Source organism: Lingula anatina, chromosome 6, assembly GCF_051362555.1.
Source record: "Lingula anatina isolate TDL-2025a chromosome 6, LinAna3.0, whole genome shotgun sequence".
NCBI lineage: Eukaryota > Metazoa > Brachiopoda > Lingulata > Lingulida > Lingulidae > Lingula > Lingula anatina.
Genome location: NC_141772.1, coordinates 23,578,794 through 23,602,023, shown reverse-complemented (window position 1 = coordinate 23,602,023; position 23,230 = coordinate 23,578,794). Strand labels below are relative to the sequence as shown.

The 23,230-nt window shown below is 35.5% G+C and overlaps 1 protein-coding gene across 1 annotated transcript in view; it reads right to left on the bottom strand.

The window, feature by feature from the left end:
* Nucleotides 1-6: 6 nt before the first annotated feature.
* The window catches only part of LOC106179252 (dedicator of cytokinesis protein 3), a 44,752-nt gene continuing 21,528 nt past the window's right edge, over nucleotides 7-23,230 (bottom strand). The window contains exons 16-52 of the mRNA XM_087016071.1: nucleotides 22,948-23,046; nucleotides 22,402-22,465; nucleotides 22,073-22,167; nucleotides 21,740-21,899; nucleotides 21,121-21,218; nucleotides 20,578-20,667; nucleotides 20,145-20,245; nucleotides 19,668-19,755; nucleotides 19,456-19,508; nucleotides 19,139-19,250; nucleotides 18,310-18,496; nucleotides 17,886-18,013; nucleotides 17,428-17,526; nucleotides 16,970-17,029; nucleotides 14,622-14,720; nucleotides 14,334-14,428; nucleotides 13,946-14,024; nucleotides 13,338-13,438; nucleotides 12,909-12,973; nucleotides 12,460-12,608; nucleotides 12,198-12,283; nucleotides 10,601-10,702; nucleotides 10,308-10,368; nucleotides 9,513-9,758; nucleotides 9,022-9,108; nucleotides 8,661-8,765; nucleotides 8,219-8,360; nucleotides 7,764-7,930; nucleotides 7,205-7,468; nucleotides 6,552-6,635; nucleotides 5,837-5,956; nucleotides 5,509-5,627; nucleotides 5,242-5,341; nucleotides 3,909-4,052; nucleotides 3,158-3,365; nucleotides 2,796-2,890; nucleotides 7-2,402 (exon numbers count right to left, since the gene is read on the bottom strand). Of these exons, the coding sequence (XP_086872197.1) occupies nucleotides 1,878-2,402; nucleotides 2,796-2,890; nucleotides 3,158-3,365; nucleotides 3,909-4,052; nucleotides 5,242-5,341; nucleotides 5,509-5,627; nucleotides 5,837-5,956; nucleotides 6,552-6,635; nucleotides 7,205-7,468; nucleotides 7,764-7,930; nucleotides 8,219-8,360; nucleotides 8,661-8,765; nucleotides 9,022-9,108; nucleotides 9,513-9,758; nucleotides 10,308-10,368; nucleotides 10,601-10,702; nucleotides 12,198-12,283; nucleotides 12,460-12,608; nucleotides 12,909-12,973; nucleotides 13,338-13,438; nucleotides 13,946-14,024; nucleotides 14,334-14,428; nucleotides 14,622-14,720; nucleotides 16,970-17,029; nucleotides 17,428-17,526; nucleotides 17,886-18,013; nucleotides 18,310-18,496; nucleotides 19,139-19,250; nucleotides 19,456-19,508; nucleotides 19,668-19,755; nucleotides 20,145-20,245; nucleotides 20,578-20,667; nucleotides 21,121-21,218; nucleotides 21,740-21,899; nucleotides 22,073-22,167; nucleotides 22,402-22,465; nucleotides 22,948-23,046 (4,677 nt within the window). The 3' untranslated portion in view covers nucleotides 7-1,877. The remainder of the gene's footprint in view (nucleotides 2,403-2,795; nucleotides 2,891-3,157; nucleotides 3,366-3,908; nucleotides 4,053-5,241; nucleotides 5,342-5,508; nucleotides 5,628-5,836; nucleotides 5,957-6,551; nucleotides 6,636-7,204; nucleotides 7,469-7,763; nucleotides 7,931-8,218; nucleotides 8,361-8,660; nucleotides 8,766-9,021; nucleotides 9,109-9,512; nucleotides 9,759-10,307; nucleotides 10,369-10,600; nucleotides 10,703-12,197; nucleotides 12,284-12,459; nucleotides 12,609-12,908; nucleotides 12,974-13,337; nucleotides 13,439-13,945; nucleotides 14,025-14,333; nucleotides 14,429-14,621; nucleotides 14,721-16,969; nucleotides 17,030-17,427; nucleotides 17,527-17,885; nucleotides 18,014-18,309; nucleotides 18,497-19,138; nucleotides 19,251-19,455; nucleotides 19,509-19,667; nucleotides 19,756-20,144; nucleotides 20,246-20,577; nucleotides 20,668-21,120; nucleotides 21,219-21,739; nucleotides 21,900-22,072; nucleotides 22,168-22,401; nucleotides 22,466-22,947; nucleotides 23,047-23,230) is intronic.

Below are 23,230 nucleotides of genomic sequence, written 5' to 3'. Positions count from 1 at the left end.
AAGAAATATCTTTAAGATCATCTTTATTCCACTGTATTATTGGTGAGCAGATAGGTTGTGTATAAATATTACAGTGTAACTGTGGAATGTATTTTAAAAATTGATGTCAGACCTCTGAAAGTAGCGTGCGTGTCCGTTATACATGCGTACATGTACATCGATTCGTTTGAACGACCTGATTAACATTTAAACTTGCTAACGGTATTTTTCGCTTGCCCTTACAACTAATCTAATGGGCCTTCAATTTTTTTTTTCACTATATGACCTAATGAAAAGACCATGTTTCTCTACTTCTTTGGTATGGCCAAATGACAAAAACAGGTCATTTTTATATCCAAGTCTTTTTAAGCAACTTACCCTTAGTTTCAGATAGTTCTGAACATTGATTCACCACATTTGGTATCATCTCCAGAAGTTCACTACTTCGTTCTATTCACAAATTGCAAAAGTATGTTTACTTTTTCTCAAAACCAATTTGTCTTCATAACTTCCTGTAGTACCTCACCATAATTCTTTATTCAGAAAATACTAAAAAAAATTAACATGCCAAGCATGAAATCTGACACTATATGGCATTGTTTTAAAGTGAGCAATAAATCTAATTGTAGCAATAATGGTTACCCTGGTGACAAGCTGTTAAATCAAAGAAAATACGGTGAAAATCTTAACTCAAATGTGATTACAATTCAACTGACAGGAATACATTTTAATTAAAATTAACAGGACATTTTCATAGCTACACTGAAATCATGTTACATATAATATAAAATAGTTCTAGTTTCAAATAATTTCAGCTAAGCTTTATAAATTAATAGAAAATTGGGACAACGGCAGCTGTAAAACTTTACTGATGTCACATGTATCTTTCGTGTAAATAATTTCTCAAGGCTAAAGAAAAGGTAAATAAATATCACGTGAAACCATCTTCAAATATTTCTCTTAAAATTATTTTTTCTCCAAAAACGTTTGCTTAACAATAACTGCTTGTTTTAAAAATTTAACAACATGCATCACATGACAGCAATAAATAACACAGGGCGATATCTGGCTAAATCAATAATCATCTTCTATGCATATATATTTTGCATAAAGCAGCTGAAATAGCAAACTGCAACACCACTTCTAAACTCTTATTTCTAAACTTCTCTGCAAATAATTATCTACATTTAACACGTTTCTTTGGATTCTTATCCATGGACTTGGTGAAAAATCATTTGTAAAGTAAAATATGTGTGTTACAAGTTCAACATTGTAATACCTCACAAAAACCATCCCAGCTGGTTTCTGAAATCGTTCTGATAATAATAAAGCTGTTTGCTTAAGAAGATATTTTACTTGAAACCTAGAAAACAAGTTCTGATAATATAAAACACAATTATATTTCAAATAATCTACAAACATCAGCACAAAAAATGGTTAAAGTATATGTATTTTGAGTGGAAAAAAAGAAAACTAAAAACTAATTTTCAGGTACAGGGATCAACTGCAGATATGACTTTGTCAATCTTTTATCACATGTCACTATTTCCACTGATGTCACTCCAGAATACACACTGATACTTTCAAGCACGCAGAAAAGTTCTATCAGTCATTAAAACTTCTGCTAAACAGAACCAGGCCTTCTTAACTTTTTGGGAAGTTTTTCACTGCTCCATAAAACAAACATAATTTTTGAGGCACGTGCAATGACTCGCCACTGTTGAGTCAACAAGCGCCGAGTGCTACAATGATGGCTTGTGTTATCGGGAAAAACTGACTCATTAATTTGACAAGAGTTCAGCTTAAGTACAAAAATCTAGAACTTTATATGTAATAACTAGTTGCCAGGCAAATTTCACTTCTTCAATTCTTTAAAAAAATTTTTTATATTACAATCATCAAGAAGGCGACTGATCAACCGACTTCTGTCTTGGCGCAGGCCTAGGGCGAACACTACCATGTCCCTGCACACTCCTAGGGGGCGTTGATGGTGGTGGTGCTATGGAACCCTGGGAAGTCGTGGTCTCAGATGGGGACGGTGCACCTCTGTCATCCCCTGACTCTGCAGGTGGCGCTGCAGTCTTCACTGCTGGCGGCGACCTCAGTGAACTGGCTGGTTTGGGAGGTAGAGGCGGGACCGTTGACCCCTGACCTTCTGGCGATGTTTTAGGATTGGACAACGTGGGATGTAATTTAGGGTGCTCGTACCTGGGGAAGGTACTCTCTCCCCCTTCTTTGTGTGGGGTATGGTGTCCATCCCTGGGGGGTAAGGCAGGGGGTGGGGGAGTGACCTGCCTGGTTTTAGTCCTGGGACTGTCCCTGGGGGGTAGAGCAGGTGCCCCTGTATCTATAGATGGTTGGGATTTACTCCTCAGGGATATTGGGGGAGGCCTGCTGCCTGGGGTCTTAGGGGAAGATGAGTCCTGGAAGAATAACGTGAAATATCATCAATAGACAACTGGTATAATCTTACAAAGAAAATGGGTAGCAACAAGTAAACAGCATACACTTCAGTATGTGGACTTTTAAAAGCAGACATGCCCACGACACTAAGGAATCACTTAATACACTCTAATTGTCAAAGTAATCTTCATAACAATGCCGTACTGTTCAATGACATCATCTGATTTCTTCACTCTGGCCTTACCTCACTTTACAATCAATCTCTTAAAATTTTTGGACAAGACGTTTGATGTAAGCAATGAAATATTGACAGAAAAGTACATCTATTTTCTTCTGCCAAAGTAATAATGTTAGCAGATAAGAAAATGTAATGCTGCTAATGTTGTGGGAGATGAGTGGTGCAGACAACTCACTGGTGTTTTGTGAACTTTGGCTGGAATGGCAGGACAAACCATATCCCCATCCCCTGAGGAGCTGGAGTCCATTTTCCTGCTGCTACTTCCGCTATCTTTAAAGACAAGAGAAAAGGAACATGTTGTTTATTATTTTCGTAATATGATACTCACGTGCATAAGTTTGGGAAACCTCATTAAGTCAAATTAATAACATATTGTTTTTATGATAAATATCATCTTTGAATTCTATCCAAACAATAACACTCAGTAACAATGCTGTATAAAATCATGCATAACTGAGGTGTGAAAACTTAAATACTCTGCAAAAGTATGGAACTTATAATTCTCATTTCTTTAAATCTTATTTCTACCCATGGTACCTATACTTGGTGACTGGTGCCTCTTGGGAATAGGTGGCGCCACATCAATGCCACTCTCAGTGCTGGAGATAGATGGCGTTGAGGATGAAGAGGTGCTGCCAGTCTTCTGATGCACTGTGCCTGCTCTTCTGTGTGGAGGTCCATTAACTGAGGGCTGTGACGCGGGCGATATGGCGGGTTCGCTGGAGTGTCTGTGTGCAGGACGTGGCTGAGAAAGTGAAAACATCATGCAGCAAGTAATCATAAATGTACATGTATGTAATCAAATATATTGAGGGATCTCTATGATATACTCAGCAAATATAAAAAACTTTTCAGAATAATCAATTTTTAGTTGCTTGATCAATCTAACAAAAGAAAAAAAATTATTATGGTCTTCAGTAAAATCAAAACATTCTGCATCATAAACTACCAGGTCTGTAGCAATACCATTTCCAATCAAAGTGAAAATATATAAAATATCTTCAATGTTATGAAGACAAACCCTATAAGTTATAAATATGTATCAACCCTCTAGAATCTTAGCTATTAGATATAGAAATATCACAACTAGAAAGAAAAGAAGCAGGAATATTAAGGAAAGTGTGCATAAACTGGAGACAGCGAGTGACAATGAAAACAGGTTTGAGAAGTTTCATTTCTAAGGGCATGCCAGATGTAAGGTCTTTAATTTCTCCTTTCTTTTTCTCCAACACCATATGCTTCAAAAATGCACAGTTAGTCATAATATTCCATTAATTAACTTACACACCTTGGGTTCAAATTTCTCCTGTATATTCATAGACTGTGGTCTCTGTGCTAGCCAGGAGTTGGCGGGTCTACGTGTCCCCGTGCTGTGTCTCTCTATCACGGGAGACATACTACGTTTGCTAGCCACTACACTCTGCCTAGCTGACTACACAGGGGAGAAAGAAAAGAAAGAAAGAAAGCACCTGTATTGTTATTAGCAGTAAAGCAATGATCTATATTAGTACCAGGCTGGTTTTGTTCAATCTAGGATTATGCTGGGAGAAAATGATGCTAAATTTGTGCTATCATACAAGGTTAATTTAGGGGTAATTGGATCACAATTGACCATCCATCTTAGACTCCATTCCCATAAACATCATTGAACGAAGAAGATCCATCCAAGTTGTAGGAATGCTTGGTAAGTACAATCAGCATAACTGTCTGACATGTCTCCTCTTGCTTCCAAGGGACTCGCATAATCACCACCTTTTCTATATTCTACATAATGCCAAGAAGAGACGTGTCATTCAGCAGGAGTCCCTGCAGGGCTGGGATGATCCACATAGACCAATGGTGAAAATGTTAGATTGTTCTTGGTCTCAATACCAAAGCTCTTACACTGTTAAGAGATGCATAATGAACAGGCCGTGATTGTTGTGTCTAAAATTTGAGCAGCACAAAATTAGTCAAGACAGAATCGCACAGCTCTTTTAAAATTTTCAGCTAGCCATCTCCAAGCTGACTGAGAGCAAGAAGCTTCCCAAAATGTCATTATAGATATTTAAAAATTCCAATACAGTGTAATTGTCAGACTTTCAAAATCATGTTCCTCTGATGAAATGATTCAAGCACCTGTTCTTTTTCAGATAAATTCACCAAAAAATCCCTATATTTGGACACAGGGCTGTCCCCTATGAAAACCAACATATAATTCCCATCACCCTGGAACTCGAAGGGTAGTGGAAAACATATGCTGAATAGAGCACCCCCTGACAGTTTACTGTATCACAGGGTGTCATGTGCCCAATGATCACAGATGAGGGAAATTTAAATACAACAGAAAGGTTCAGTAATACAGCTACACTAGGTCAATGTATGAAATGGGAAATGTGCTGAAGTGAAGGTGCAGTTAGTTGACTGTTAATTTCAAGTAATCCAAGTGATAAGAAATAGAGAACTCTAAAACAGGTGCTCAAATCTTTGACTTGTTAACTCTTAAGTTGATCACAGTTAATGGCAGTTAAAGTTTCAAGCAAGTCCCTCTACCTCTAATGCTGGCACTGAATTATCATTTGGCAGAAACCACTCCCAGGGTAAATAAACCAAGGGGCATGTGTTTATAACCTCGCACATACCTCTTTAGGAGAAGCATACAAATCCTCTTCTTCCTCTGGAATATCACCATAGACACCAGAGGAACGATTACTACTAGGGGGCGTTGGTGTCAATGATGAGCTGAAATGATAGTGTTGATTACATTACAAGTGCTGTGGTCCGATCTATACTTAAATTTTAACCCCAGAGAAGATTCTGAATCATTCTATTTTTGAAACTATCAATATCTACGTAAGAGAAAATTTGTAAAACATATTCAATAGGACTGCTCAGACTGTTCAACTGACCTTGACCTTGGTGAGCCCCCGGAGTCTAAGCTGGTTGGTTGGAGTATTTGACCTGGGAGATCAGGGAGAGGATCTGACTTCTTCCTCACAGTGGCGTGTCTTGTCATCATTGGGGAACCCTAAATAGTGAGGGAATTGCCCACGAGGCATTTAACATCAGATTCATTTATTCAAGAAGAGTAATCTGACTTACACTCGAAAATTATAGTGTATATCTGTCTTCTGTATTTTCAGATAGAATAGATTTGTACATTTAGAAGCATTTAGTTATAAATCTTTTTTTTTTCATTTAAGCAATTTACTCAAATGTCCCTTAAAGCACACTTACAGTAGATCTGAATGATTCCTTCATTGTAGCAAACAGTTCTACCAGACGGTTGTGTAATGGCTGCACCTGTTCTGGAGCCAAGCGGCCATGAATGCCTAGAGCATCTTCCAACAGGGTCACCTGAAACAGCAGGCAAAAAATAATTTTGTGTTTCAATTGAAGAACCATGACAAATTCCAATCCTAATCCTATCCATTAATTTTGAGGTAATGACTGAAATTTCTCAGATGCCAGACATATTCAACACGGGCACCATGAAATGTCTCCTCCCACTGTGCAGAGTCCATGCTTCCATATTAACAACAGACAATAGTTTAATTTTTCAAGGTCACTACAGTAGCAAATCTTCTCATACATGAAAAGCATGTAACTGTTTTAACTAAATGCTTTATTTCTTGGTATGTCATTTAGTAAGAAAATTCATAACACAATCTTTTAACTGGAAATCACAATCTAAAGAGACTGCAAATACTTTTTACAATATGGACATTAAATAAGTGCTTTTCAGGGGTGGATTGAGACCGTCTTCTTGGTCTTCTGGGAGACGGACAGATTTTAAAGTTTACATTGACAGGTATCTATTTTTTTTTCTGTCGGAAGACGATCAAAAAAGATGGATGGATCAACAAAGATAATTTAGAAGACTGTCAGAATATATCTCTGGATCTGCCGTTGCTTTTCTTCATTCAGACTTCAAGGTGAAAAGATGTCCTACCTGTTGTTGGAACAGTCCTTTCAGCACCGGGATATGGTGAAGACTTTCTGGGTTCTGAATTGCAAATTCAGCTGAAAAGAAGGCCTGGGGGAAGAAAAATTTGGCAATGATTTAAAAATATAATGTATTATTAAAATAGCATATCTTCATCAATACTGAAATGGTATTCTGGTATTCAATCCGTTAAAATGTAGGCAAATTGAAATTTTAAACATCTGTAAGAAATATAAATTGATAAAGTTGAGTAACTTTTTAAGCATATATGTAATGCATTACTCTCCACTCCACAACCCGCAACATATTCTTATATTTCACTCCTTAGAAAATATGTTTTTCTTTCTTCCTATTAAATACACACCATCAAAGACATACATACAGACTGACAACAAAAACCATATTAATACTAAACTACAAGTATCCCCTTATGCAGTAGTATGGAAAAAATGTATATACTTCAGGGGCGAACTGGCCATCTTTCGGGTGTTCCGGAAGATGGTCAGATTTTCAAGTTCACATTGATAGGTATCTCATTTTTTTCTGTGGGAAGACGGTCAAAAATGGAGGATTGATCAAAAAGTTATTTGGGAAGACCATCAGAAAATTTCTCTGGATCCTCCCCTGAACTTATATAATTGTATTTTTAACAAAGTCACCTCTTGGTATTTAGCGGAGCCTCCATTAACAGCTGCGTCTATGACCCCATTCAGTCTCATGGTGAGTGGATTAAGACTCTGGGTGGTCTCATGGCCATACTGGCTGATAAGATTCCGCAACTCCTTGTTCATGTTCTCCATGGTGTCTATGGCCGTCTCGATGGGGCTGAGCTCTATTGTCTTTATCTCCTGCACCTCGAACCAGCGCAGAATTCCCGGCAGAGAGTGGCCTGTTTTTAAAGTTGTTTTTTCTAGGCACAGAGTCTGAAACAGAGGGTCTTATGGGAGAATTGCTTTCATAAGCCAGCAAATTTGCATTAAATCATTCAGACATTCAAAGTTAGTCCTTGCTTTTTTTCTAAAATAATCTCTTAAGAATCTTCCAGAATAATTGCAATAGCTACTGTTTTGGTAGTAAAACAGAATTTATTATATTTCTACGAGTTGTTTACAATATATTTATTGCAAAATATACATCTCGTATGAAGAGTTGTTATCCCTTATAATTTACTATAGATATTTCATTACTTCAAAAGAAACTTTCCAAAATTTCAAATACCTTGAACTCATTATTCTTATCCTTGACTCCTTTATGGAATGGAACAAAGTACTGAAATGTCTTGATGTCGTTGACTTTGTAAAAGTTTTTCACGGCTTGTGGCACAGACAGGCTACGAAACACCTCCAAGTCACACGGGATGGGCTTGATGTTACAGATCTGAATGTCTGAGAAGACAAAAGTTAAGAAGAAAACACATCTACAATCATGTTGCACTTGCTGCATATATATCTTGTACAAATGTATATATTGCTCTTCTTATAACTCTATTTGTCTTCTATTCAACCAAGTAAATTCAGTTTAATGAATTGGCCAAAAGTGATGATTGCCTGATTTTTCATGGTGTTAAAAATAATCTGGTGCAGCTTATATATTGCTCTAAACTTTTTATCTACCAGACTATTTTTCTATATATTTGCCAATAAAACAGTTCTGCTTCACATCAGCAAGGATACACTGTCCGTCTCCATTACATATGCTGTCATCTGGCGGTGTGTTACTGCTCATAATGGTGGCAGCAGGAAACTCACGCTGCAGACGATGGTTGAACGCGGACAATTTCTCATATTCCTCTCCTCTGTATACAAACACTTTGTTCTGAAAGGAAGAATTTGTGAAACAATTTGCTTAACATTGCACCATATTGTTCCTCATTACACATGAAATATCCAAACATCTAAATATGGATCTTTGATGAAATGAAATTTAAGTCACACAAACAAATTTTATAAAATTTTATTTCTGAAAGACAGAGACATTGTTTTGAATCATATCTGATTTTTATGCTTAAAATGTTTGTATACAGCAGCCATGCCATAAACAGGTGCTTTCTGTCATGGAAAATGTATCTACTAAGACAATGAAAAATTCATTAAAAGAAAAAGAACAAGTTTTTACCCTCAAGAACATAGGGAAAGCTCTGCCATAGAAGCCCACTTTGAAGTATTCGCATTCTGCTCTCAACTCATGTAAGATTTTATCAAAAAATTGAGCCTGGGTTTTCTGAAAATTCAAGAAAAAGATCAAATAAGCATTTGGTGATGAAAGTTGAATTCCTTTAGAATCTCATACAATTTCCTTTTATCTTTCTCAAACTAAATTACTACAGCCAAAAATTTTCGTTCAAAAGTAAAATATTCTAAGATGAAACATTTAAGACAAAAATCACATTTAAACCTTAGCAAAATGTGCCAATCAGGTCAAAATGTGCAAACTCAAGTATCCAATTGAAGATCTGAAATGAAAACAGTGAGCCTACCAAAATGTTACTAAGATTTGCATAGTCGTAGGTTTTCTCATATAAATCAGCCAGTTCCTTGCAGAGCGGAATGCCATACTCCCATGCCTGGAAATAATTGGGACAGAAATTTTTTTCAGTCCTGTATCATCTAGCCTTTGTGAGAACAGTAAAATTTGAATACTTTTTTGTTTCTCAAAAACTAAAGAACATGGAAAACTTTTTTATCATGAGATGAAATCATGAAAATAGCCAGCTGTAAAAAAATTTAAAAAAATATATAAATCACCATCCATTATTATTTTTCATAATTTAGATTCTATCCATATTAATATTTGTTGTTTGGGGAAGAGGTTTTTATCAAGTCAACTAAATGTGCATCCTGTCTGTAAAAGATTAGTTTACACTCCTAACATTCTTGTTTCTCAAAACAGATGCACCCAGAGCTCTTTGCCTATTTGGGTTTCACACATAAAAGTAATGACGGAATACCACCTCGGCAAACAACTCACTTTCCCCTTATCAAAATAGTCTATGATCTGTTTATAAAGTCCCTCTTTCCTCCGCCACTCAAACTCAGCGTGAGGATGTTTGTGGTCTGCATGAAGCATGGTGTCAGACCACTCTAGCAGGCTGGCGTGAAGTTGTAACGTAAAACCAGCCTCTGTGTAGTTCTCTGCAGCAAGGTGAAGGTCACACAGTTTGTAGATGTATCGCACATACATTTCTTCCCGCTGAATTTCATTATTGTAGAAGTTCTGCAGAATGAAAAATAGAAAGTTTAGTCAGAAATTAGCTTCAAATAAAAGTATAAATGCAGACTACTTTAAAAATATATGTATAAAACAAGAAGAGCTGTCATCTTGGACAATTAATGATTAAATTTTTATCTTATTTGGTACAGTCCGCAGCACTTAAACAGCAGTTTGAAATAAACTTCAAATATACCAGTAGTAACTGCAGTGTTGTAATATGGGATATTCAATATAATACAGTAACACCATGAAATATAAATTCATACCTATCAAGGAGGGTAATGACTTAGTCTTTTCAATGGGGAAAATTGTGAATTTTACATTGCATTTCTTTTTTTAAGTTATAAATTCTTAAAATTCCTATTGGATGGTAGCAAATAAATTTAAAGCAGGCTACTTTATAGTTCTATTCTACATTCATAAAAGCACTGCAAATGCTACACAGATGTATATTTTTAATTATTCCAAAATTTTGTTTATGAAAGAATAATGATTTTCCCCAATGAAAAGAATCATTACTGTAACCATGGTTATCATCCTGTAGCCCCTTACCAACAGGTTAAAAGTACAAGTCATCCTCTTGTCTCTGTTCTCATCTCCCATCATCACATTTCTGGAATGACCAAAGTTTTTTCTCTGAATTTCGAAAACATTTTCTAATTTCCATTCTAATTTACCCATCATATTTGCTCAAATTTTGTCAGGCAAATACAGTTCATAACAATGATGTTTCCCTTCACTTCTGATCACTTCACATATTCTCTACATCAGATTTGTTAGTCTGCATATCAACTCAAGTGAACAGAATACTGTCTTGGTTCATACTGCCCCCTATTGTACTGTACCTGTAGTCCAGAAGCCTCTCCAGTAACCTGGTAACAGAGTTGATGAAAATGGTGCCATTCTCCTTCCAGGAGGTCTCAGAAGCTTGAACTTTGTCCAAAAGCCTGAAATTGTACAGAAATTTGATAATTATATTGTGGGTAATTAGTTACAACTTAAAAGTTGGCTGTTCTTCAAAATCAAGTGTTCCAAATAATTGTACTGCATGCAATAAATCTTCATGGTACTGTTAAAGTTATGTGTGGTGTAAATTTTATTGCTCATATTTGTATATAAGAGCCTTTTTACACATATCTTCAAAAAAAAAAATTATCCTGTGAATTATCAACAGGTATGAATATTGTTTGGGGGTGCAAAATGTGCTTCTGAAATATTTCTGAAGAAATGATTAGACACTTGTTCACCTATACTCTTCTGAGCATATACAGTCAGTTTGATATTTTCAACATTACAGATATTCGGTTATTCAAAAGATATCTGGTTAATATATACAGAAAATCATACAGGTTATATATTGACAAAAATCAACTCTTAAAACTGGAAAGTATATAAATTGAAATCAATTGTGTAGGTGGTGCTTGAAATTTCAGTATATTACAGTAAATAAACATATCGCACATGCAACAAACTCAAACAACACCAAGCTACACTATGACATCACCATGACACCACCAAGGAAAAACCATGGCAACACCATGACAACCTCACTCTAGGGTCCACATGGTTTACAAGCTATTCGTTCACATAGAAAGAAAATAAATAATTCACATTACACTGTGTATACTATGTGCATTTCCTACTGTTCTATTATATGCATACTGACTAATCACAATAAAATTATCATTCTCTTTTTTCGGAAATACACATTTTAACAAATACTGAAGTTACTGTATTTCCTACGAGAAATTCATAGTAAGATTACCAAAACACTGACAACTAAAACATGCCATCATTTTTCACATGTAAATATATGAAATAACCAGCAACAAAAATATCAAAACTAACTGAAATACAATTAAAGCACATAAAGATATATTTATGAAACAACATTAATAAAAACAAATTCTTAAACTTCTCAATGATGAATCACATGGCTAAGTAAACAAAGGGTGTAAATGTACTGCTGGAAAGCAGTTAAACATAATTATTTGACATTATACAACTTACGCTGAACTTAAATACTCCCTGTTTGCATTATAACAGTAAAACATACATGTTCAGCACAAGAGAACACACTTACTTCATGACAAAAAGTAAGGAAACAGAGCTGCAACTTTTCAATAAAACTGTCACATTTCGAAAAACTTCAGATTATTATCACAAATGTACTAATTGGCATATCATAGTCCTACTAGTACTGGTCTAACATATTATCGTGTAAGTATAGACAGGGTCATTCCTGGGTATTTTTCTCCTCCATAAAACCCCATCCAATATCCTATATAATAATTTCATCTGGTCTTATATCTTCTAAACACAATATGAAGGAAAAGAAATTGACAGCTTTTGGAAGGTAAAAGATGTTTAAAGAGAAGAGAAATATGCAGCTGAATGACCCAATGAAAACCAGTGCTGCACCATTTCCCTGCCTCCACTTACACAGCATTGAAGAGCTCCCTGTATTCATCGTCTCCTTTGTTTTCACTGATCAAGATGTCAAGCTTGTCTATCAACTCACTCTCAACCTGGAAAAAATTAACAAAATATTCATTTTTTCTTTGAAGTGCCATACTTTGTTTTCTCTTATTTGTTTTGAGTTATCTGTTTAAAGCTCTCACTATGTTAAGTTACCTGAGTGCGTAAAGTTCCTCCTATGTTTCAAGTTACCAATTTAAAGCACCCCCCGAAAGTTTCAAGTTACCTGTTTAAAGTTCCCCCGATGTCTCTGTTCACACTCCATCATATCAAAGAAGATGGGAAGTGTGGCCTTCCTCAGCTCCGTCTCCGGCACCAGCGTTACCTCCAGGAAAGGACCCACCATGCTGGGGATGAAGTGGATCTTGTGCTCTCCTGGTTAAAATAGAAAAAATATGTGATCGGTTTTAGCAGTCTTCAAAGTTAGCCAATATTCAAAGACAACTAGCTTGTAGATTTGTCTTTAGACTACTAAAAACATTAGATTTTACTAAGTTACTAGAATAATCTGATTTGACAAGTGGTGAATTTAACAGTAACTGATCCCATAATCTGCAGATTTCAAACAGGTGATTCTTTGAGTGGGGCTAGCAGCTGCCTGAGGCAATATGGTCTGAGGAGTGTATAGTATAGACTGTGAATATCTATAAAAATAAATAAAACTCATGTACTTACCTAGGTTCTGCCACATGGACAGTATAAGGAACCCCATCACCACCCTCATGTCTGTCTCTCCATACCTGAAGAGAGAGGAGAAATAGAACATTACAATGATAAGATATCTGCACAAATGTTATCAAAGAAATAGTGACTGGGTTTAATGCTGAATGTAAAAACTTTTTCATGCAGCATATATGACTGTGAAAATCTTAGAAATAACAGCAGTACAGCTATAGGTACATGTATATTTTTAATAGGTAGTTAAGTACCACCCATTGATGGTGGAATGTTGTAATTATTACTTTCAGCTTGGTCATATATGAAAATTACAGACAAGGTTAGTATTGCAGTTGAACAATATAGTACACAATACAGCTTGATTATCAATGATTATTAATCAGCAATGAAAACAAAATGACCAACAATGCATCATACAGCTCTTACCTTTCCCGTATTTTAGCTCTCTTGGCCTCGGAGAACGTCTCCAACTGCAGACTAGGCTGCGTCAGGAAGGCGACGGCGAGTTTGAAACACTCCGTCCACAGCTGAAACATAAATAACATACAATGTGATCACATTCAAGTCTGTTTCACTAAATCATTTACGTAGATACTCTTTTTAGCTGTGGCATGGTTCAGGTTTGTTTTTTTTGTGTCTAGGCTTTTTGTATTTTTTAAAATATATTTCAATTAAAAATGAAAAGAATAGGGAGATTGCTGTGTTTCGGTGCTTTGTCTCAAAAATTAACTTACCTTGATCATCTTACAGTTTTTAAATTTGTCCACAAAGAATGCATCATAATAAGCCACGATTTGGCGGGTTACATTCTACTTCTAGCATTTTCAAGAAAAATATTAAGGGTTCAGAATAGAGCTATATGCACTAACTCCTTGTTTGCGAAAGACTTGTTTTATCACCAGTTTTTCTGTATTCTATTCAATTCCCAGGGGAGGCATGTTAGGCTGTAAACTTGACGACATTCAGCAAGAGTCCACTGTGATCTGATTCATTCTAAGCGTCAATTTAATCATATAATCTAAACAGTGGAGTACCTGTGAGTCAAAGCTGTCCCCGTGAAGGAAATGGTCGTTTAGGGCCTGGGAGAAGAACTGGATGGCAGTCAGAATGACACTGAAAACAGTGGAAATAATCAATAATAAATTTTGGAGGTATGAACTGAATGACAATATGAGAAAGTTTTTAATCTGAGCAAAACAGATATATACATCCAGAAAATATATATTGCTACATTAGATACAATTTCCATATCTTGTTTGTTTTTAATTATTGTCATAATGGGAAAGAAAACTGATTCTGGATGAAACAGGGAAAATATTAGTAAAGACGTTTACTGACCTATATTTCTTCTCATTCCATTGATATATCATGAATATAATATAACATTTATAATTCACTAAAATTCCTGCTCTTTCCACTCACTTGTTGGTGACCATCCTCATGACAATCCAGTCAGATGGGAAGACATCTTTACCCACTAGTTCTTGGAACACCGTTAGTACCTTCAGGAGGAAGCCCTGTACATTGGACAAGATAAATAAGTAGTAAACACTTCATTAAATGTGTACCTCACTGATGTAACCCGGAGAACAACTATTTTCTGGAATGACCCATCATCTATCAATGCATCAAGACGCTGATCTTGCCTATGACATTAAATAACATTTTTAAATAAATTTCATACTACTTATGTCTGTGTTTTCCTCCTACCTTAAGTCTGGGACCATCCACGTAGGCATCTAATACTGACTTATAGTGTGTCTCGTCCATAAGCTTCAGCATGCCTATCAGACAGGCGACCAGTTGACCCTGGAATAGACAGGAACTATCTTCTTAATTATTTCTTGGAGAACAAATACAAAATTAGCAAAGATTTAAGGCTAATTTCAACTTTACATCTACAAATACTGTTTCACTTGTGTTGCAGAGTAAAGATGAAGTTTTAAAGTCTTATTTGGTATGAGGTAGAATCCAATGGTTGCCTTAGATATAACCACCACATGTAATATAAGTTAAAAACTTCCTTGTCAATCAAAATATTTTCAAAAAATAGCAAAATTGCACTATTCAAATATAATATTTAAACTGAGATGAAATGATGTTTGAACAGGTAACTTGTTTATTTCTAGATCATACGTGGAGGATGGCAATCTTTGCCATTACATTCACTTTTAACTTCAACTTAATCAGCAGAAGAAACAAACTTATGGAACAATTCACTGATACAACAAAGAGATGAAGGTCAAGTTTACAGCAGGCACAATTTATCTTGGTGGCAAAAATCAGCTGTAAAATCAATCAGCATCTTTTTATCATTCAAAGTCCATTTGTTTTGTATTCATTTGTTTAAAGCAAACAGGAAACATGTAGTCCAATTTAGAAGAGGGCCTTAATAACTTACCCACCAGTGTTCTGCATGCAATAATTACTTTTATAAATTCCAACAAAAAGTAATCTTATCTAATATCTTAAAACATTCTCTCATAAAATTTAAATTTTGAAATTCAAATATTTATCAAAGATCTGAAAATGAGTTTATATCATATCAGAAAAAATACATTTAAAGATTATTTTTAATAATATCACTTGTAGAATATTTTCCATAATTTGCTATTTTAGGTAACAATGAACAATTTGTGAATACGTAACTTAACGCCATGAACAAGTTACCCCTAACATTGCTGTATTTAGCACTGCTGATAATAAGTTGGCCTTTTTGCTCCAAATCAAGCAGTGCAGTCTCTGTTAATATAACCCTGCAAGCTGATCAATTGTAAACTGCACCATAAGCCAGCATAAATGTAAATTACCTTGTAAATTAAATGATGCTGGAAAACATTTGGCATCTGAAAGTTATGAGATATAATGATACTCATACAGTCTAAGCACATACTAGAACACTCCTGTAGATATATCACATCAAAAGCCCGAGTTGACACAGTATTAGGGAATGTGTGCAATAATATCCAGAAGATGATAAGGTCAAATGAGTAAACCCAGTTTGTGCAATTACTTTGGTTTGGTTTGTTTCATGCAGGCAAAATGTTCACTTAAAGCAGCGTGAAGAAAAGTGGTAGGACATATCAGGAACACTGGGAGAGACGGAGACATTGTAAAAGACGAAAGAAAAGTTTCATACAATTTTTATGTTTTTAAACACCCAAGTATTGTCTCCATTCAAAATGGTAAGTTTCAACACAGACAAGAATTTTTCATCGGAAACCAACTTTAACTTGAAGGTCTTTCTCACATAGAGTGGTATACTTTACTGATACAACTGTACCAATACATTTTGAAAAACATCTAAAAGACCTGCTCGCTGAAAGTGAAAAGGGCCTAAACATCATCGAGGTTCACAGGTCTGACATTGGAAAATAAGGATAAACGAGCAGTAAGATATGGGTAGACAATCACAATGTTCATATAACTTGCACTGACGGTCAATGAACAGTGACAAAGAGGACAAAGCTTTGAGGAATCCACACATGTATTTAGACAGAGTGCTTTGGAAAATGGTACAACATCAAAAAGTTGACCCAAAGGGCCAGGAGCTCCCATCAAGTTACATCATATTATTGAGTGTAAGAAGGTTAGTTGTCTAAAAGGCAATCCTTTCTAATTAGGAAAGATGTTTCCCAAATGAGGATGATTCTAGCTTACATCATATTTAAAGTTGTATTCCTCCCCCCCCCCCCAAGTTTACAGGAGGACCCTTTTTGCCTTAGAAAAGAAGGTCATGGCGACCCACTTGGAAACTCATCCAAGGGTCTTCCAATTTCCTAATGCAAAGTCTTAGCTTTTTTTCAGGTAAATAAGGTTTTGAAACTCTTTAATGGACAGACAGACAGCTCACAGCTCAGCTCACACTTTTTTCAAATTGACAAGTTTTTAACACCCATCAATGGACAGACGGACGGATAGATAATGTCAAAGCTTCTGCACTACAGTGTCAGGAGCTTAATTGAGAGAATAAAAACCATCAGGTTACAGAGCAAAATAGAAGTGAAAGCTGCTGGATGAAAGGTGCTGGGTCACACCAGTAAAACACCAAGGACTACCTCCTCCAGGCGGTTTATCACATAGGGCGAGTAACGTGCTCTCCGCAGTCCCGTGTCAGGCTTTAATGTTGAAAGAGTCAAACAAAATGTCAGGGAGAGAATGACTTGTTAGAGAAATATACAAACTAATTAGGCATAATATGCTAATTGCACTGGAGACAGATATATAGTGACTCATTTATATGTAAAAAGAAAATTACTTCAGAAAAGTAACAGATTCTGAAAAATAAATAAAGTTTCATTTTGTCCTTTGACTTTAACATGCCTATTGTTTATCATCTGGAGTCCACTTTCCTTTAACCCAACCATACACAGAAATATCCAATTAAATACAAAAAAGTAATAAGTCAAAACACACTGACAGAATAATATCAAATACAGAGCTATCTACTCTACATTTATCAACTTGTCATACTAAAATATCTTTATGATATCGCCCCAAACAGATTAAACCTTACCGCAACTTCACTTCTCCTGTCTGCAGCTGTGACGGTCTGTAACACCACTGGCAACATGCCGGTCACTACGTGTTCTATGTCTGCATGAGACGTCTTGGACTGTGTCAACAATAGAGTAAATAAAATGATTTATAGATCTTGTAGATATCCTTTATGACAACTGCATCTCATGACTAACATATTGCAAGATTTAAAATAAGTAAACATCAACTGAAGTTTTAATATGGTATAAAAAGTTCTTTATCTTGATATGATAAAAAACATGAAACATTTCTAAAAGTTACATATGCTGATTTAATTTTATAATTCTGTTTCTTCCAGTAGGGTTAAAAATCAGACAGACTTTAAATCAATATCTCCAGAAATTATTTTAAAAAAATATCAAATTTGGAATATTCTTAAAGATTCATTTAAGTTAAAATGACTTTGGACACTCATGTTTCTGCTCCTTCTTGTACCTGTACATTTGCATAGAGGGCATCGAGAATGTCTCCCAAGATGGCGGTGGACTCCTTGAGTTCTTGTTTTTCAATCATGTAGTACTTCAGCTGACCAAGGCACATTGGCATCAGGGTGTGTCTGGACTCTACCATGTGATAAAATAAATGAAATACACTTCTTATACTGTTTTATTTTAAAAGCATCAAGTATCAATTTCAAGTATCAAGAAAATTGTTGAGATTTTTTGGTGAATATACAACATAATTATGACAACCAGGGATTGCTACACAGACTGTACAGTGATGAAAAAACTAAAAAAAATCTAACCAAAGAAATAGATGTCACCTTATCAAGACAAGCCATTTTGCCTACCTGGATCAAAAGAGAACTGACCTTACAAGTAAAGATGTCACTTCATCAAGACAAGCCTGATTTACCAACCTGGATCTTGAAAGAGAACCGAGCCAACAGTGTCTCGCAGACACAAGAGTTTGACGTGCGCCAGCTGGTAGTGGACGTCGCGGGGTATCCTGGCTATCAGGGTACAGATCATGCTGCTAAGCTCCATTTTGGAAACTACACGCAAAAGTTCATTGTAGATGCCACTGAACGATCGCAGCAAAACACACTAGAGATGAAACATGGAAATCAATAAGTAATTTAAGAGATCTGAATGGTACTTTTCATTCCAAGAAACACCATTTTGTTAAAGCTACTATAACATGTATATAAGGCTCCACTCCCACAGACATCATGGCTCTAGGTAGATCAATTCAACTCTGCAATGACTCTAGCTGACTGCAATCAGTTTAACAGGGCTCCGTATATCGAAAGGTTTGCTATGTTGCGCACGTGCGCTAGCGTCTCGATTCCATAACTCGCCCATACTTGTCCCATGTAATACATTGTAGCCTCTATTTGATATAACGATTTGCAATACACGATGCTTTCGAGATACGGGGCCCAGGTTAACAAGCCTCATCCTGGTGATAAACAGAATACAGAAAAGCTGGTGATTATACATGTACACTGGATGTCATTCAGTTAAGCTGATTATATTCAGCAAGAGTCACAGCAGAGTTAGACTTATCTACTTTAACCGCTGGTGTCTATGGGAATTGGGTCTAAGGTACTCATCAGTTCTAGATTGTCAAAGATTTTAAAGTCTTTTGTCAAACAATTCTTTGCAAATGGTTGGAAAAATGTGGAAACGCATCAGTCAAACCAGACACATTTCTGTAAAAGGCTGCCAAAGTTAAATGTGTATCACCTGGGTATGAATTGTGGCCTCCTTGTTATAATGTAGAGCTGTCCCCATAGACTTCATCACAGCGGTAAGTAAAGATTTAAATTCCTCTTCAGCTGCAGGGCCACCTGAATGCCTAAAAAGACATAAAAATACTTAAATATGATTTGAAATAACAGTATCTTTAAGGGAATTACCAACACAAAGAATACATTTTTCAATATGATTTATATGATTTATATGATTTATAACAAAAGAATTTAGATCAAATTATGAGTATTAATATAGTCAATCATGGAATTTTCAAATTTCTTTCACAAAAAGACAACTCTACCACTAACCTGGTGAATAGTATTTTTGACTGCACAATGAATTTGAAGATGTATTCCAGGACCTGAAATTACAGATTAGAAAACACTAGTAAATATACTTATTACTGATATATATATATATATCATCTTATTAGTGCTAGACTGAACTATTGCTTTGCTTTGGATCTGATGGACATCCTGAAAGGTCTTCTAAAAAAATTTGAAAATATCAATAGGATTACCTTGAAAACATTCTGCAGGTTTTTCTGTTTGTCAACCACAGTGGCTGTGATGGCGTCAATCCTTCCCTGCAGACAGCGCAAGAGATCCCTGGAAGTGGGGGCAACAGATTCAAAACTTAACCTCAAAACTCAAAATTTTCATTTTATAGTCATTATTTTTGATACATTTTATAACTTGAACTAAAAAACTTGAATTCAAAGATCCAAAAGAATGAATATGAAATGAAAATTGATCCTTGAACTAAGTAAATCTAAAAAAAATCAAACATTCTTAACTTAGCAAGCAAAATTTGTCAATGTGCATGCCAGATTTGTACTGATAGTAAGCAGGGACGTAAACATACTAGTCTAATATTTACACTACAAAAATAACCAGCCATTAAACCTAGTAGCTGTCCAATGTCTAAATTCTACTTATACAAGCCAACTGTACAAATTCACACCACCTAAATCTTATAATAAACCAGGACCACCTACTTGTAAACCAGTGGAGCAGAGAAATGGTCTGTGATGTAAGTGTCGATGACAATTTTAAAATGTTCATATTTGGTTGTCTCCAGCATGTTGAATATCTTGACCTAAAAAGTGTGAAAACGGTCTACAAATCAACTTTGTCCAATTTTGGGCTCTATGTTGAATATACTGACTTGTGAAAGTGTAAAATGAAAGTTAAGACATCAACACAGCTTCATACTAAATGACCATCTAAATATGATTAAAACCAGACCCAGCAGACAAATGACATTGATTCACCGTTGAATCAACGTTAATTTTGGTGGATCAACGTTGAATCAATGTAGAATCAATGTCGTTTGCCTGCTGGGAGAGTTTTGTGTGATTTCAAAAAGTATCACCACTCAATTTTGTTTGTAAAAGACAATATTGTACTGAAAATTTCCAGCTTACTCACCAGTGCTTTAAAAACCACCTGCAGCTCAGGCTGGTTCTCACTCATCTCTGACAACATGGAAAATAATGCATCTAGAATATCTTGGAGGAACTGGAAAAGAAATGATATGTAACCAGATATGGTTAAAATGAAAATATTAACAGTTTATTCATAATATGTGACACAAATGTCTGTGTCAAAAAATGTACTAAAACTAATGAACCAGCAGCAAATATAAGGTCTCGAAGAACTGATGACCCGTGAAGTTAGTCACCCATCAGAGGCAAGCAAATCTGGTGTTGTACAAGGAAAAAAGAATTTCAAGGTCACTATTTAGATCACCTTGGATCTAATTTTTTATCTATAGACTACTGACAAGTAAATCATGACTCTGAAGTTTGTAGTCTCAGTGGTCAGCAGCTGAAGAGTTTTAGGTACAGACAGTGAATTTAAATGATGTTGGTTAAAATAAAATAAACCCTAAAATAGCTATCTGTCTTGAGTATGGCCAAATAAAATGGATCAGAGTCAGGCGGAAAAATTTCTCTTATTGTACATGCCCACCTTTACAATCTCCTCCCCATCTATGCGTAACAGCTTTTGTAAGTTCTGCAGCAGGTTTTCCTTGGGGTCCCTCCACTTCAGAATTCCCAGGATATCAACTGGAATAGAAAGGAGGAAAGGCTGTTATATTGAACGATGACGGTGTCCTCAAAATTTAAAGCCCCAGTGCAGTTGGACTATGCTGAATGTGTTATTCCACAGGTCTAACTGTTGTAATATGTCACTTTATTTTCCTGCAGTCAGTGGCAGTTTGAATACATGCAGCAGGGGCAGATCCAGAGACATTTTCTGACAGTCTTCCAAATTATCTTTGTTGATCCATCCACCATTTTTGACCGTCTTCCGACAGAAAAAATTAGATACCCCTCAATGTAAACTTAAAAATCTGACCGTCTTCCGGAAGACCCAGAAGACGGCCTAAGTCCGCCCCTGTGCAGGCCTACAGATAAATTTCATTTATCTTAAACACATCTACATAAATGTTCACAATTTCTGGATAGAGGGCCCCTTTGGCAACCAGATGTTTGAAACCAAGTAAAGAAACATTTGCCTTGGCATCTGCCAATCCCCTGCCTCGGAGATCAGGATGGCAATATTGCAGTTCTGACATAGTTCTTACCATTTTGCGTATGTTTAGTTGAACAAAGCGTGGTGTAGATAGTGGCGTCCTCTGTGTCTTTGGTGAAATATTTATTGCTGTTTGTGTGAGTGACATCTTCAGTGGTTGACGGCAGGCTTAGATAGTGGGACACGTTCTTCAACTTCACATAGTCCTCACACTGAAATAAGAAAATGATAGAGAAGTCAGACACACTATCTCCCATGTTTGTGAGACATATCTTTTACATTATAAATAACATAATAAAAAAATGACAGAGATTTATAAAATAAAGAACATTTCTTCTGAAAGTTATAAAATAATTTTAAGTTTTATTTTCATCCCGTGTATCACCTTGTATAGAATGAGTTCATGTTTCCCGTCTCTGATTGTCACTCCATCATGGAGGCGTATGAAGCCAAATGAAAACAGGTGCTTTGGTTTTTGTGCTGAAAGGATATACAGGATATAAAAATATGATTTTAATCCTGAGCTCATAATATGTTCAACAAAAATTATTCCAGCTGTTTGAAAGGTTTCCATTCAGAAGTCTTTTATAAACATCATACAATAAAACCCCAATGCAAATGTCAAATTAAGTACAGTTAAATACAACTAGTATCAACAACAAATATGAATTGAGGAAAAATATGGCAAGGTATATGAAATAAACCTGAACTTACTTGAACAATGTCTGAACTCAAATCTTACATGGCATAGTGGGAATTGGTCAATTGGAAGGCAGATCTGAAATAAAAAAAGAAAAAATTGTATTAGATTATGAAAAGTAGTCATTTGGAAAGATTCCCTAGATAAACTCAAAAGAACTTTACTGGACAAACTGTTTGGAATTAAAATTAATTTCAACACATTTAAGTTAAAAACATGACTCTTGCCATTATTTATTATGTACAATTAATAGCCATTTTCGCAAACTTGTGATTTTTTTCTGCAAAAAGACCAATAAGGAGGGATATGCTATCACAAAAAGTCATCAAAAATAAAATAAACATTGAGAGAGAAATGGCATTCAAAATAAAATAAATATAATCAATAAGTGGTAGAACATTCTTTACATGCAGTAAATCTATAACAATTATATTGACATCTCTATCATGAATATATTGCAAAAAAAATTACATAGCTACATAAAACCTTACTATATGTTACAATGTAGCAAGCAGCAACAAATGAAATGCTGGTCAAGATGACCTTTGGTCAGTTCCTACCTTGACTGTTTCATTCCACACTGTCTTGTTGTGATGGTACATGATAAACAACTTGTACTCGTCACCATTCAGTTCACCTGATCCTGCACTGAGACACTCCTGGAAAATGGAGGCAGGTTTACGATTGAGTCATGAAGATGAAAATAAAGATGTTTTTAAACACGAATCAAATAGTTTTAGACTTAATGTCAACTTTTTGTTGAAATTTATTACAGAATAGTAGAATTCTTGCAAAGAGAATAATCTTAAATAATCTAAATCTAAAAAAAAAAACATGAATGAG